The following is a 13503-nucleotide window of genomic DNA, read 5'->3' on the forward strand; positions in this document are numbered from 1 at the left end:
TATAGTGTATTCGAATCAATTTATACTATTCTGAAATACATTAGCTTGTGTTAAATGTATTCAAAAAATCCGCCGCATATCGATAGCACAACCGCGATATCAAACCATCGATAGCTTCAGCAATGCAACCGCGGAAATGGAGAAAAATGTAAACATGGAAACAATAAAAATAGAACCTAAATTAGATGAAGATGCGGCGCAAAATGACACAGGGGATGCTTCAGGATCGGATAGCTGCAATCTGGAGGTCAAGACTGAACCGGAAATTGATATAGGACCAACTTGTGTGGAGGAGTCGAAGAGGCTCTATGACATCAGCCGGCTTAGAGCATTTGGCGATGTGCCTTTTGTTATAAAGCGCATGGAGCTCAAAGACTTTCCCCTAAGCTATACCAAGGCTGTGACCAGCGTCGAGAAGCTACTGGCATGGCTGCGACGCAATAAGGTGCCAAATGGAATTGGGATTGCCTTTCGCATTGCGCAGCACATGCCGTCCTCGTGCATTCTGATATTGGCGTAGGTGGAGATTTGTTCTGTAAATATACTCATAAACTAATCGCTTCCAATTCCAGGATACTCAACCACAAATGCCACTTCTTTGCGACCGACAAAATGATGCTGTCGAAGGCTCTGCACGGGCAAATGTGCACCGCTGGTGTCGATTATCTAGTGGTCAGCGGGCACATGTCCGTCGGCGCTGTATATTTCGAGCGGATCGACATATGTTTGGTCTACAACGAGGAATACAAGCTATTCAAGCTGAAACGCACTCCTACCGATCCACCGGTGCAGGCGAAGAAGCCTCTGCCGGGCAACATGTGCTACACAATCACGACAACAGGTACGACGGGAACTCCCAAGCTGATTCACGTGCCCTATGAATGTATTGCTCCTAATGTATTGGCGCTCAGGTAGGTGAATATGTAAGTTGAATATGCCCAGTGATACTCATGCTCTGTCAGCCAGAAGCTGAATGTCTCCATGGCCGACATAATCTTTTTGGGTACCCCCTGCACCTTCGATCCCTTTGTTGTGGAGCTCTTTCTCGCACTCCAAACCGGAGCCGCCCTACTGGTCAGTCAACACACGATGAGGGAAGCCCCATCAAAGGTTCTTAGTGCGCTTTTTCCCACCAGCGTGAACACGACGGGCATTACTATTCTGCAGATGACGCCCTCGCTATTCAGGCAATTCGGAGCGAATGCAATACGCGAACGAATCTTAAGTAACTCCAGTACACTAAGGTGAGTGTATACTTATCCATTCATGGAGTTCTTACCACTTTGAATCGATTACAGAGTGCTTCTTCTTGGTGGTGAACCATTTCCATCCAGTGCAGAGCTGATCACGTGGATGGACCCACGTGTTCTGTTGCAGAAACACATTTGCAACATCTACGGAATCACAGAAGTATCGTGTTGGAGTCTACTGCACATTTTACATTCCCTGCAAACGCAAATGCCACTGGGCACTCCCATCGATGACGAAACGGTGATACGGATTCAATACCAGACCGATCGAAATATGGAGCACGGAGAGCTCTTCATCGGCAGCGCCACTCGGCGTTGCTATATCCCGGAAATCGATGACGTGGAAAAGGCGAACGAGGACTCTGCCATTTGTTTTCGATCAACTGGAGATCTGGTTATTCGCTTGGAGGATGGAACAATATGCTATGGCGAGCGCGCCAATGATGTGGTCAAGCGAGCCGGCAATCGCATCAGTTTGGGTGAGCTATGGAACATTCATTTGATACAGCTCCATCTAAACCAAGTCATCTTATCCCAAATCCAGGCTTAATCACTCGTAAAATTGAGAAATGTTTGCCCAGCGGAGAGCTGTCTACTTGCCTGTGGCTCGAGGAACTCCAGAAGCTCATCTGTTGCATACGTACGTTGGAAATTAAGACCAAGGTGCAGCAGCGGGCCCAGACTTTCGATATACTGTCCAAGCTTTTGAATGCGGAGCAGCCAGACAGATTTATCTATCAGCAGCACTTTCCCTGCAATGTTCATGGGAAATTGGACAAGGAATTGTTGCTCAAGGAGTGCATACCTCTGGCTCAGCCCGCCCAGGAAATATTAAAGAGTTTCCTACACGACAGACTGGAATGTGTGGACGTATCGAATGAGAGAATGGCCAAGAAGCAACGTCTGGAGCACAGCCAACCCTGTGGGTTTGACCTGAGCTTTCGTCAGGCGGGAGGCACCTCCTTTCATGCCATTACGATTTGTCGAGAGATTGGCCTGCAAATGTGCATCGACGATGAGCAGCGACACTTGTTCGAGATGCTGCTCGACGAGAATGTTCCACTGCGCACCGTCCTGCGCTTTCTCGATACGGCCAAGCTGGTGGCAAATAATACCAAACTGAAGCCGGTGGAACCGTTGCCAACCAAGACGGTAAACTGCGCTACTGGAATCAGTGGCAGCTGTGGTCTGACCATCACCCGTATCGAGCAGCCGGAGATTAAATTCCAATTCCATTGGAAGGTCAACTTCAGCAAGTGCATCGATTCGCCCGTGTCGCAGTACGAGGAACGCTACATTTGCGTGGGAGCACATTCCCAGATTTTGCGCACCCTGGATCCTCAAACCGGTATCGAGCTGAGCAACGTAAAGCTTCCGGATCGGATTGAGTGCAAAGTGACGTTCCTCAGCGAGCAGCTGGCCATGGTGGGCTGCTATGATGGTTGCCTCTACGGCTTCAATCCCCTCACTGGCGATATTGTGTGGCGAGTGGAGATTGGCGGCATGATCAAGGCCCAGCCATTGCTGACGGCCGACGGCTCCCGAATTGTGGTCTGCAGCTATGCCGAGGACTACAATGTGTATTGCCTGTCCGCCGAGCGGCAGGAAGTGCTCTGGTGCATGAGGATTGGTGAAAAGGCAATATTCGCGAGACCCCTGGAGTTGCCCAATGAACAGTCGCTGGTCATCTGCACACTGGACGGTGGCTATACGAGGGTCGCTCTCACCGACGGATCCGTTGAATGGGCGCAAAAGTGCAAGGAGCCATTGTTCGCCACTCCTGTCCTTCTGGACTCGAAGCCAAGCCATTTCCTGTGTGCCGAAGTGGCTGGACGTGTGCATGCGTGTCATGTGGGCAATGGAAAGATTGTAAGTTAAATTTTAGTTAATCTCTATTTCTTTAAGCATTCATTGAATTTCAAATATACAGATGGCTACGTACACTGCAGAGGGCAACATCTTCTCCTCTCTGGTCGTCAAGACGCCACCCACACAAATGGGCTATTCCTTTGTGGTCTTTGGCTGCATCGATCGTCATGTGTATTGCCTACGATGCAACACAGAACGGGCGCGACAACCGGTCTACTTCGAACTCCAATGGAAGGTCGATATGGGAGCCCCTATATATGCCACGCCCACACTACTCACGATTCAGCTCATCGGCCATTTGGTTTGGAGCAGCGCCACCGACGGCCGCGTCGTTTTGATGAATTTTCACAATGGCCAGATTCAGTGGTCGGCCAAGCTGCCTGGCGAAATATTTTCCACCTCCTGCTATATAGAGAGCCTCCGGCGAGTCTACGTGGGATGTCGAGATAATTATTTATACTGCCTGGGCGTCTAGGTCACGTGAATACAGATGGATTTATGTAGATCTCGACATGCCAGCAAATTAACATTATGTTAAATAAGATTTTATGAAGTGTGACATGAAATTAGATTTCATTGGTCACATTTTTTTTTTGTAATCTAATTGTAATTAAGTATTAATCATTATTTTGTATATAATTTGCACATTAAAGATTAATCATGAAGGAAATATGTTTTTCGGATCACAGAAAGACGTCAAACGACCCAACAACATAGTTACTACAAAAACAACAACCTCTTTGAATCGCCATCAAAATCGAGTTTTTTCGATTTTCAGATCTGCCAGATCTACCAGGGGACCAGAAATGAGCAGAAAGGTGATTTTTGTATTGAAAAATTTTTTGTTGCATACTTTTAAGGTAAAACCGGACAAAATAAAATCAGTTAATCACACATCGCACATAATACTAGTTTTCTCTAAACCTTCTTGTACATATGCTAAAGTGAAATAATAAAAATAGAACTTGTTTGTGAATTTATTTGCCAAAAAAGTGCCCAAACTCGACATATGTATTGATGTTTTTTTAGTACTAATAATTTTGAATATATATTTTATGCCGAAATTTAGAACCATTAGGGCAAAAGTCTAGAAAGATGCGGAATGCGAGGTGGTAAATGTACGCATCATGAATTTTTGGCATCTTCCATTCATCCACGAAGCCCGAGCATTGTTTTCCTCCGTTGATGTTCTCTTTTTGAGGGACCTCTGACCAAGATGCCACTGGGTTCCTTTCGGATTCAACTTGCTTCCAATTTAGTTACCACCAAAAATGCGCTCAACAAACACTTCAACATGTCCATTGCAATCACAAACTTTTTTTTGTTTGGAATGGTTGAGGACGTGGGATGGAGTATAGAAGTGTGTGTGCTCCCTCCCAGCCACTCCCAGACCAGGGCCAGAGCTTGTCCGATCCTAAAAGCCACCTGAGGGAAGAGGAGGATAAGCATAGATGAATACGACAGCTACTTGGCCTACTTACGCGGGACGGGACTTTACGGAGGGGCTTGATTCTAGTGCGGACCGAATGAGGAATACGGATGCTCGGAGGATCGGATGCTGGTCCTAGCAGCAGCATTTCGGCGGCGTATTGTAGCAGTGGGCTTTACAGGGCGCACACCAAACACAGGGCCTGTTCTCCTCCTTTTTCGCAAGGTAGCGGGCACAGCAGGGAGCTTTAGGATACAACGGAGGTTACACCACTGATCTTTTCTGATCCAAGTTTGTTGGTGCTGTGGCACGCTCAGTATCCAAACATGCGGAATGCTCCTCACCACTACGCCGTCCCATATTATGCACGGACAGACAGGACAAAGAAACGACACGCGGAAAGGAATAACAAGGAGCCCAGGATTGACAGCTCCAGGGCCAAGGCGGACGAGAACTTACATGGATACGATGGGGGGGTATTACAACAATTCCAGACCCGTGGATCGGGTATACCACCCTCGGGCAAAGGGGGACAGCAACAACCCGGCGCAGGAGAGCAAGGTATAGGCGAAGGAGCACCACATGGAGGACTGTGCGGGCCACAACACGCAGTTGTATTACAGGGTCCACAGCAAGGACCAGGCGATGAGCATGGCCCGGCGGAGCAGCAACCACCGGCGGCACGACCACCGCAAGCGCCGCCGCCACCGCCACCGCCACCGCCTGCTCCAGTTGCTTGACAACGCATCCGCTTGTTGTTCACGCCCATCGTCATATTGGCGTAGCGCAAAGGAAATGCTGATGGTCCGCAATTCGGGTACGGAAAGCACAGACACGCCGGCCTTCCCTGGCAGGCCGATCGCGGACACTTATCCTGGAGCCCATTGCGCTTCACACAATCGCAGGTGGTGTACATGATGCCGCACCGCAGTTCTCGGCTGCGGCAGCCTCGGGGCTGTAATGAAAGAGGATGCCAATGAGTACCAAAAGGCGGGCTACGATGCAACTGCAATTGTCTTGATCGTAGCACACACGTCGGGGGTTTGGTTGGGTTTGGTTGGGGTTATTGTTATGGGCTATGGGCTATGGGCTATGGGTAGCGAGCAACATGAGGGACAGTATTTCCACCCAAGTCTACTGCCTCCATGTCGCTCACATTGTGGCATTAGCGTCTACACGGGGGTCCACAGGATTCAGTAGGGCCGCACGGCCCACAAGGACCGCACGGCCCACAAGGACCGCACGGCCCACAAGGATCGCACGGCCCACAAGGACCGCACGGCCCACAAGGACCGCACGGCCCACAAGGACCGCACGGCTCACAAGGACCGCACGGCCCACAAGGACCGCATGGAGTACAAGGACCGCATGGTGCACAAGGGCACGGTGGCTGAGGTAAATAGTTGATCGGCCCATTGGGGTAGCAGCAGAATTCTCGGGGCGGTGGGACATCTATCAATTGCGGCTTCGGCTGGCACAGAATCGATTGGCACACCTCCCGCGGCTCACAGATCCGCTTCGGATAGCACACCACATAGGGATCAGGTACCATCGATGGATAGTAGATGACCCGGGGCTCGCGCACCATCTGCGACACCCACACGAGCTTCGGCACCTGAATGACCCGCGTCACATCCACCACCTTGGGTATGGTTATCTGCCGACACCGATTGACCACCATCGGTTCGGGTACTATCTTCTCCGTGAACACCACTTGCTTCTTGCAGATCATCCGCGGCGGCTGCTGGACCGTGATGCAACCCGGACAGGGTGGTGGTATGCGTGGTGGACACTGGGGCATCGCCTCCAGTTGAGCGGCATTGTAGCAGTTGGGCGAGCACTGGACGACGACGACGGATGCAGTTGCAGTAGCAGGTGCAGATGCGGTTGGAGGATACCGGATGGGGTACGCGACACAGTATACGCTGTACGGATCGAAGACAATTGCAGCCGAGGTCACTTACCGCGAATGGTCCACACGGATCGCACATGATTTTCTTTAGAGCGCTGCATGATGAAATAAAAAGACATAAACGCAATTAGCATAATAGCATAAAAGAAAACAAATTGGGTCTTAATTATTTATATGCTTACAATTTTTGGTTGGTTTTTCCGAAAAATAAAATTTAGAATTTTTACAAAAAATTTAGAAGGCGGCCGAAATGTTTGGATCGAGAGTTAGGAAACGAATGAGAAATTTTGAGAGCTCTAGAGCTACATCATTTTTTAATTTTGCTTTCGTTCCGGCAAGGATTACTAGATTACGGACCAAAATTTGAACAACACAATTACATATCATGGGATATGCACATAGACTTCTTCTGCTTCTCTTTTTTCTATTAATTCAGCATTGTCCATTAAACAATAGTCCATTTTGTTGGTTTAGGCTTCTTAAGAGCTATCCAACTTCCCTCGGTGATCCTCGATGATAGTGAAGACTTGAACTTAGTTGGAGCTTGTAATCCTTCATAGTTTGTGGTTGTTTTGGCTGCCATAAGCGATTCCACTTGACTCTTCCATTGCACATTGCTCCAGACATTGGGCTGATATTCTGGAAAATATTCGAAAAATTAAGTTAGAGACTTCAAAGTGGGTACAGTTAATTGTAATGACATGTATATTTAAGAAATCATATATATGTACATACATTTCAGACCAAGCCAAACCTGCCAATCTCTACCGCCCATATAAGGTGCAGCTTTTAGTAGTTTTTTTTGTTGAGTATTTATATATTTCTTTATTTATGATTATTTAAGACAATAGCCATTTAAAAAGCATCTCCTTAAATTTATCATTTGGCATTTATTAATTATTTTATCTTTTTTACCGGGTTGAGTTATATACCCATAGTACATACATATGTCTTCAGTTGCTTAAGCTTCAAGCTCGCGACAGGTGAAGAATTTCTTTGATATCAATCCAAATACTGAGCAGCTTTTTATAGAAAAATTAAACTTGACATACAAAATGAAAATAACCGTAAAAATGAAACGGCCGCAATTTATTTAATATACGTTAGTTAACATTCACTTCCTACATTATTTTAACGTAGTGTGTGTCACACGATGGCACGAAAAAAGTTTTTGCCCAGAGTAAACTGGCAAGTTGGTTGAGTTTTCTCTAATTATGCAAAGCCCACATCAATAAACACAGCTAACTAACTGACAAATATGAACCAACTCGAACATCACACTTTAAAGGGCTACATTAAAATCAAAAATATTAATGCAGTGCCGCTCAACTGAATAGGTTCAACAATTTCAAATGTCAAACCGCTATATCTTTATCAATTGAAAAAGATTTTCTTTCCATGACATTTTCGAATTTATGCCAAAATACGTGGCCTAGGTGCATTGGGTAATCTTGGGTATTTTTAAATTAAAATTAATTTGAGAAAATTATATTTTATTATATAGATCATAAGATCATATATGTCTATACGACTGAGTAGCGTGTATAAAAGTAGAGCAGCTGCGCTTGCCGCAACTCACAACGTTCCAGCGTTTTTGATTGGTAAAGGGTGTATCTGTGTTAACCGAAAGGCAAATATTGTTTAAAACAATTGATTCAAAAGGCAACGGTTATCCAGGGCAGAGCAAGCTCACAATTCCTCAATCGCAATCGACATCAAAGCAAAGCTCTGTTATCATCATCAATTGAGTTTTTTGTGCTGCTTGATAAGCGGCAAGCTCTTTAGTTTGCTCCAAACTTTCAATCCGAACGGAACGTCAAGAGGAATGCCGAACATCGCTGTTATCGGGGCTGGCGTCAACGGTGTCGCCAGTGCCATAAAGATCTTGGAGCACTACCAGAAGGAGGGTAATGGCATCCCTGTGAAGGTGACGATCATCTCGGAGGAATTCTCGCCAAACACCACAGGAGATGGCTCGGCGGGTCTTTGGGGCCCTTATCTGCTGGGTGGCACGGAAAAATCTAAAGTCTAGTGGGATAATCCAATTGATAGTTCTAATACAGCCGATCTTAAGGTTTTATTTCTACAGCAAGTGGTCGAAGAATATGCATAGTTTTCTGGAGCAGATCTGGCTAAGCGAGGATGCCGGCGAGGCTGGTGTTTGTCTCGTGCCCTGCATCCGTCTGAGCACATCCACAGTGGATACTGTCGAGGATTTCTGGCGTGACATTGTTTATGGGGCTCTGGACCTAACCGCTGAACAGCTAGCAATCTACAATCAAGGCAGATCGGTGAAGTTTACGTACGAATAGAGAATACCCGTTTCAAAACTCTCGTTAACTATTTCCATCTATTAGATCTGGCCTGTCCTTTGTCACATACACCTCAGAGCCCGTGAAACTACTGCCGTATCTCATGAAGCGTTTCGCTCGGAACGGAGGTGCAGTAGTGCAGCAAAAGGTCACAGATCTGGAGAGATTCATCACTGAATCGCCCTACGATGTGATTGTCAACTGTTCAGGTCTGGGCTCCCGCGAAATGCTCAACGATGATCAGATGTATGCCGTGCGCGGTCAGGTTTCCCGAGTGAAAGCCAATTGGATGTTCTCAGCCGTACTGGATGAGAGCGATGATGGCAACTATATAATACCCAAGTATTACCAGACCTAATATACTTGGATTTCCTTTCACATGACCTTTCTTTCCATCTCGAACAGCACTGAGAGTGTCGTACTGGGCGGCACCCACCAGGAGAGGGACTACAACAACAGGGTCTGCGAGAAGGACAAGAAACTTATTGTGGACGGCTGTCGTCAGTTTGTTCCGGGCCTGTGCCACACCAAGCCGCTGTTCGATTGGGTAGGCCTCCGCCCAGGACGTGCAAATTTGCGCCTCGAGGCCGAGCGGCGTGGCCAGAAGCTGCTCATCCACAACTATGGACACGGCGGCAGTGGGGTGACGCTGTGCTGGGGCTGTGCCGATGATGTTCTCGATCTCCTGCTGGCTGCCAAGAATATTTCAAAGTTGTAAAGCCCTCACGTTTGTATACAAAATAAACTCTTCCTTCTGGTTTAAATACCAATACCCCCTCAAAAAGGTGTACAACAGCAGGGCATTATCAGCACAATTACAGAGTGCAGTGCATACTGTTTTATGTTCACTATAGGACGGATCGTATTGACGATAAGCTTATCGCTGGCTGCTTGGTAACGTGAACTGATGGTCCGACACTCGACACACTCTGACAGGGAACAGCCCAAGAATATGCTGCACATTTCTTGAGAGCAAAATCCTACCACAGCAGAAGAATCTAGAATTCCGCATCATCCTGCTTCTCTGCGGCCTCCTTGGCCAGTTTTGCGGCGAGAGCCTCGTGGAACGCCTCGAATCCGGGCATATCCATGTAATGCACGATCGGACTGACGGGCAGCTCGAAGATCAGGGCGTACATCTCGTCCAGCTCACGGAGTATATCGAAGGGTCGGCTACTCCCCACCTTGTAGATGGAGTAAATGGTGCGTCCGATTTCGTCGTACTCGACAACGCTGGCCGCAGCCTGCTCCACGGTGCTCAGGGCTATGAAGCATACTCGGGGCATGTGCATGTGCTGAGCAACTGCACCGAAGGTGTCGAACATGCACAATAGGAAGTCCCTATTGAAGCACAGGTCGTCGGGGAAGCCGATCTCGTGGACGGTGAGAGAATCGTAGACGGCTAAGCCAAGATTCTCCTTGGTGGCTGCCACAAGTTCCTGCTTCATCATGATCACCTGCTTGAACAGGCACTTGGGTATGGACGAGGGCAGGAAAACCCTGAAGAGGCAGTTACAATTCTCTTATTAGAGAGATTGAGATGGTGGCAGATGGAATCCACTCACCAGGAATGCCACTCCTCTGTCATCCATTCGAGCAGGCCCACGGCCTTTATCTCCGTCTCATCTGCACTGAGCATCATCACCGAGCACTCGTTCTGCAGAATGTGCCGCACATAGTTCGAGTAGATCTGCCTCATTCCCTCCACTTCGAAAAGGCCCAGACCCTCGAAGACCATGCTCTTCAGGAAGGAGTTCTCCCACATGAAATCGATCACCAGGTCGTAGTGCCTGAGGTAAAGGGTAGTAACGAAAGGGTTGTCATCCTGTCAGCCTGTCGGGGGTTCTACTTGCTTAAAGTTGATGTCAGTTACTGGCATCCCTTCGTACTCATCCCACTTGATTTCGTATTTCAAAGTGCGTATATCGTCCATTGCAGTTCTCTGTCCTTTACTAATGTTTGGATAACACTGAAGATTTGGTGGTTTTTTTGTCGAATTTTACATAAAATTTAATACAAAAATAAATAATCCGAAAAATACTGATACAGATACTATTTTGTCTAAAGAATGTTTATAAATCGAATATGTCAAGGCAAAGCATACTTCTGGGATGCTGGAATGCTTAGTCTTTTAACCAGATATACATATGTATGTAGAGAGAGATCTTATATTTGCAATAATATACAATAAAATCGTGACCCATCTTGGATCTTAAAGCATCTGTTCAGGATATGAATAAATTGCAATATCCACCCCAAAGAATAACAATAAAATAAATGTTTATTTGTACAACAAAATGCAAATGTCCTGAGCGAGGAAACCTTTTCGAAATAATGTCATAATTAAATGCGATATACAGGCGATAACAATCAAGTGAAATAGGTGTAAATTTAATTTGTCTAATGTCTCAATTTGAATAAATTTCCAGCACAACAAACAAATGCAGCGAAAGGAATTTTAGGTGGGGCCTTTCGTGAGTGTGTGGAGTGTGGGAGTTGGACTGAAACCAAGCCAAATCCACCCCCAACAGGATGTACATAAATTCGGAAGTGAGAACACGTCCAGCCATACACCTTGGATTCCATTCCTGTTCGGCTCGCTTGGATGTTGGGTTTTTTTAAAATTCAAAGCCCATCGAGTGTCATTTACTAAACAGGCAACAACCAATTGGCGTCTGGCATCTGGCATTTGGGGATAACTGAATTTGGCCTCGAATGCCATGTATCCTTCGGAATATGACTGAGGGATGGGGATGTATCAGGATATATTGCCACCCCACGAAGCGACAAAGGAGCGCATTTTTAAATGTTTCACTTCCTTGTCCGTGAGACAATTGGATATTTAAATACAAGCGACACTTTTAATGCCCCTCCCCCGCAACGGCTGACACTTGAGCTTGCCCCATCGCTTCCTCTGCCAGTTGTGGTGTATCTATTCCAAGCACGTAGTCGCCACCGTCTCATGTCGGCGGAATAAATTCAATATTGAAAAGAAATAACTTAATTTTTCTTTTTGACATCATACTAATGCTTGGGGGTTCGATTTAGAGTGTGGGATTTCGGTCATAGATGGAAACTGAAATTACGGCCAGCGTTTTCTCTTAAGATAAAGATACCCCACACATTCAACTAAAAGTAAAACGGATTAAAGATAAAGACTGTTAAGGTACATACTGTATGTACTGGTATAATACTGTTAAGTCCGCCGTGGACTTTATGATGTTGCATAAACTGTTCCGGGCATAAAAACGTCTCATTTGGGACTCATTTAATCCGCCAAATTGTTTACACACACGTGGCACTCAGTGGATCTTCCCTCCTGCCACAAAATGGTGAGCCCCTAACCCCCTAACCACAACTTCAAAAAACAACAACAACAACACCAGCCAGCATTCGGAACAATCGCGAATTTGAATTCATTCGAAAATCGTTTACCATTCGTGGGGCTGGGGTGTCGGAGGTTTTTTCCCAGCCAAAACACCTGCGCATTCCCTGAGCACATTTTGTCCTGGTTTGGGGCTGGCTCCATTTGGCAGTTGGAAGAGCTGCGCTGGTCCGTTCCTGGCTCCCTGGTTAGCCGTGACTTGCATTCGCTAGCAAAATTCGTTCACTCATTCAGTCATTTATTCGCGGCTGTCCTTATACGGCTTTCATTTAAAATCGAAAATGCGCAAATACAAAACCAAATGTAATGGAACAAAAAACCTGCGAGTATGGCGCCCAACTTTGGGATCGCCGAAGTTTATATACCCTGCAAAATACGATAGAAGACGAGCAAATACATATATTTTAGAAATTATCTTAATGCGAATCAGAAATGGCAAAGAAACTGAACAAAAGGCAGACAAATATCGCTATATCAACTCGGCAATATAGAAATGGGGTTTTGGATGCTTTCTTATAGGATTGCGTATGGTTTCTGCGCCACTTTTAACAAATACGTTTGATAAATTATGGGGAATTCTGATAAGAGATAACCCTCTGAGATATTTTTCTGCCAGATAAGTAATTACTCAATTTTAGTATTATTCTTCTAGCATTTCCGGTAGAAAGCCATAAAGTGATGCGATCCGGATGATTTCAATAAATGATCTGCTTGTTCTAATTACATCTACATATGTATAATATGACTTATTAGTAACATCATGGCTCTAAAGGGAATATATTTTGTGTAAGCTTTAACAATCATCAGGATACACAGAATAATACGAGCATTCTTCTATTCTACTTACATTCTGTAAATACAAAGTTATTGCTGATATATCCTTGCTTCTTCCATGTACCCTGCAACCTTTTTGGTGAGAGTATATTCACAACAAACGTTTCTTGATTGCCTGAATGGCTGAAAAAGCCGCTTGACAATGGAATGGTGGCAATTGTTGGACTGGCACTGGGACTGGGTTGTATTCGGACTACTTTGAATTGTGTTGGGTTGGTTGGCGGTGGGAGGGATGCACTTGTTAGCCGCAAGGTGTATGCATCCTCATCATCATCGCGGCCCCCCGCCACCATTTTCGTGGCGTTTCGTGGTTGGTATTCGTGTGGCAAACAAATAAACAAACAAACAGACAGCAAGGGGTTTCCAACAAAAGCAAAGGACCAAAGTAATTCAAAACAGAAATGTTTGAGCGGAATGAAAGAAGCCACGCGGATAATCCTTATCCTCACCCTTTCCCTGTCAAAGGAAGCACTGGATTGTTTGATTATTTAGCGCTTAAATGGCGAATAATC

The 13503-nt window shown here is 46.1% G+C and overlaps 5 protein-coding genes across 7 annotated transcripts in view; 2 read left to right on the forward strand and 3 right to left on the reverse strand.

Moving 5' to 3' along the window:
* Positions 1 to 12: 12 nt before the first annotated feature.
* Positions 13 to 4415, forward strand: Aasdh (Aminoadipate-semialdehyde dehydrogenase). 2 transcript variants are annotated; one of them, XM_002133253.3, is made up of 6 exons: positions 13 to 516; positions 573 to 911; positions 963 to 1244; positions 1299 to 1729; positions 1795 to 3119; positions 3181 to 4415. In XM_002133253.3, the coding sequence occupies exons 1-6, from the start codon at positions 137 to 139 to the stop codon at positions 3592 to 3594; spliced, it is 3171 nt and encodes a 1056-aa protein (XP_002133289.3). In that variant the 5' UTR covers positions 13 to 136; the 3' UTR covers positions 3595 to 4415. The 2 variants fall into 2 exon arrangements, with proteins under 2 accessions (XP_002133289.3, XP_015036907.2); XM_015181421.2 differs by lacking the exon at positions 13 to 516 and having other exon boundaries at positions 776 to 911; positions 967 to 1244.
* LOC6902344 (keratin-associated protein 17-1) lies at positions 4079 to 6791 on the reverse strand. Of its 2 annotated transcripts, XM_002133254.3 has the most exons (5): positions 6643 to 6786; positions 6513 to 6555; positions 5170 to 5503; positions 4601 to 4793; positions 4079 to 4544 (listed from the first exon to the last, which is right to left on the reverse strand). In XM_002133254.3, the coding sequence occupies exons 2-4, from the start codon at positions 6537 to 6539 to the stop codon at positions 4684 to 4686; spliced, it is 471 nt and encodes a 156-aa protein (XP_002133290.2). In that variant the 5' UTR covers positions 6540 to 6555; positions 6643 to 6786; the 3' UTR covers positions 4079 to 4544; positions 4601 to 4683. The 2 variants fall into 2 exon arrangements, with proteins under 2 accessions (XP_002133290.2, XP_015036909.1); XM_015181423.2 differs by lacking the exon at positions 4601 to 4793 and having other exon boundaries at positions 5008 to 5503; positions 6643 to 6791.
* Positions 6792 to 6801: 10 nt separating this feature from the next.
* The window catches only part of LOC26533542 (uncharacterized), a 56872-nt gene continuing 50170 nt past the window's right edge, over positions 6802 to 13503 (reverse strand). The window contains exon 4 of the mRNA XM_033380857.1: positions 6802 to 7099. The gene's annotated coding sequence lies outside the window, so the exon portion shown is untranslated. The remainder of the gene's footprint in view (positions 7100 to 13503) is intronic.
* Positions 8241 to 9556, forward strand: Daao2 (D-amino acid oxidase 2). Its single transcript, XM_033380852.1, has 4 exons — positions 8241 to 8491; positions 8550 to 8762; positions 8818 to 9114; positions 9178 to 9556. The coding sequence occupies exons 1-4, from the start codon at positions 8286 to 8288 to the stop codon at positions 9488 to 9490; spliced, it is 1029 nt and encodes a 342-aa protein (XP_033236743.1). The 5' UTR covers positions 8241 to 8285; the 3' UTR covers positions 9491 to 9556.
* LOC6902347 (uncharacterized) lies at positions 9575 to 10853 on the reverse strand. The gene is made up of 3 exons (XM_002133257.3): positions 10626 to 10853; positions 10338 to 10562; positions 9575 to 10272 (listed from the first exon to the last, which is right to left on the reverse strand). The coding sequence occupies exons 1-3, from the start codon at positions 10703 to 10705 to the stop codon at positions 9771 to 9773; spliced, it is 807 nt and encodes a 268-aa protein (XP_002133293.2). The 5' UTR covers positions 10706 to 10853; the 3' UTR covers positions 9575 to 9770.

The sequence above is a fragment of the Drosophila pseudoobscura genome, chromosome 4 (genome assembly GCF_009870125.1).
Source record: "Drosophila pseudoobscura strain MV-25-SWS-2005 chromosome 4, UCI_Dpse_MV25, whole genome shotgun sequence".
In the NCBI taxonomy this organism is placed as follows: domain Eukaryota; kingdom Metazoa; phylum Arthropoda; class Insecta; order Diptera; family Drosophilidae; genus Drosophila; species Drosophila pseudoobscura.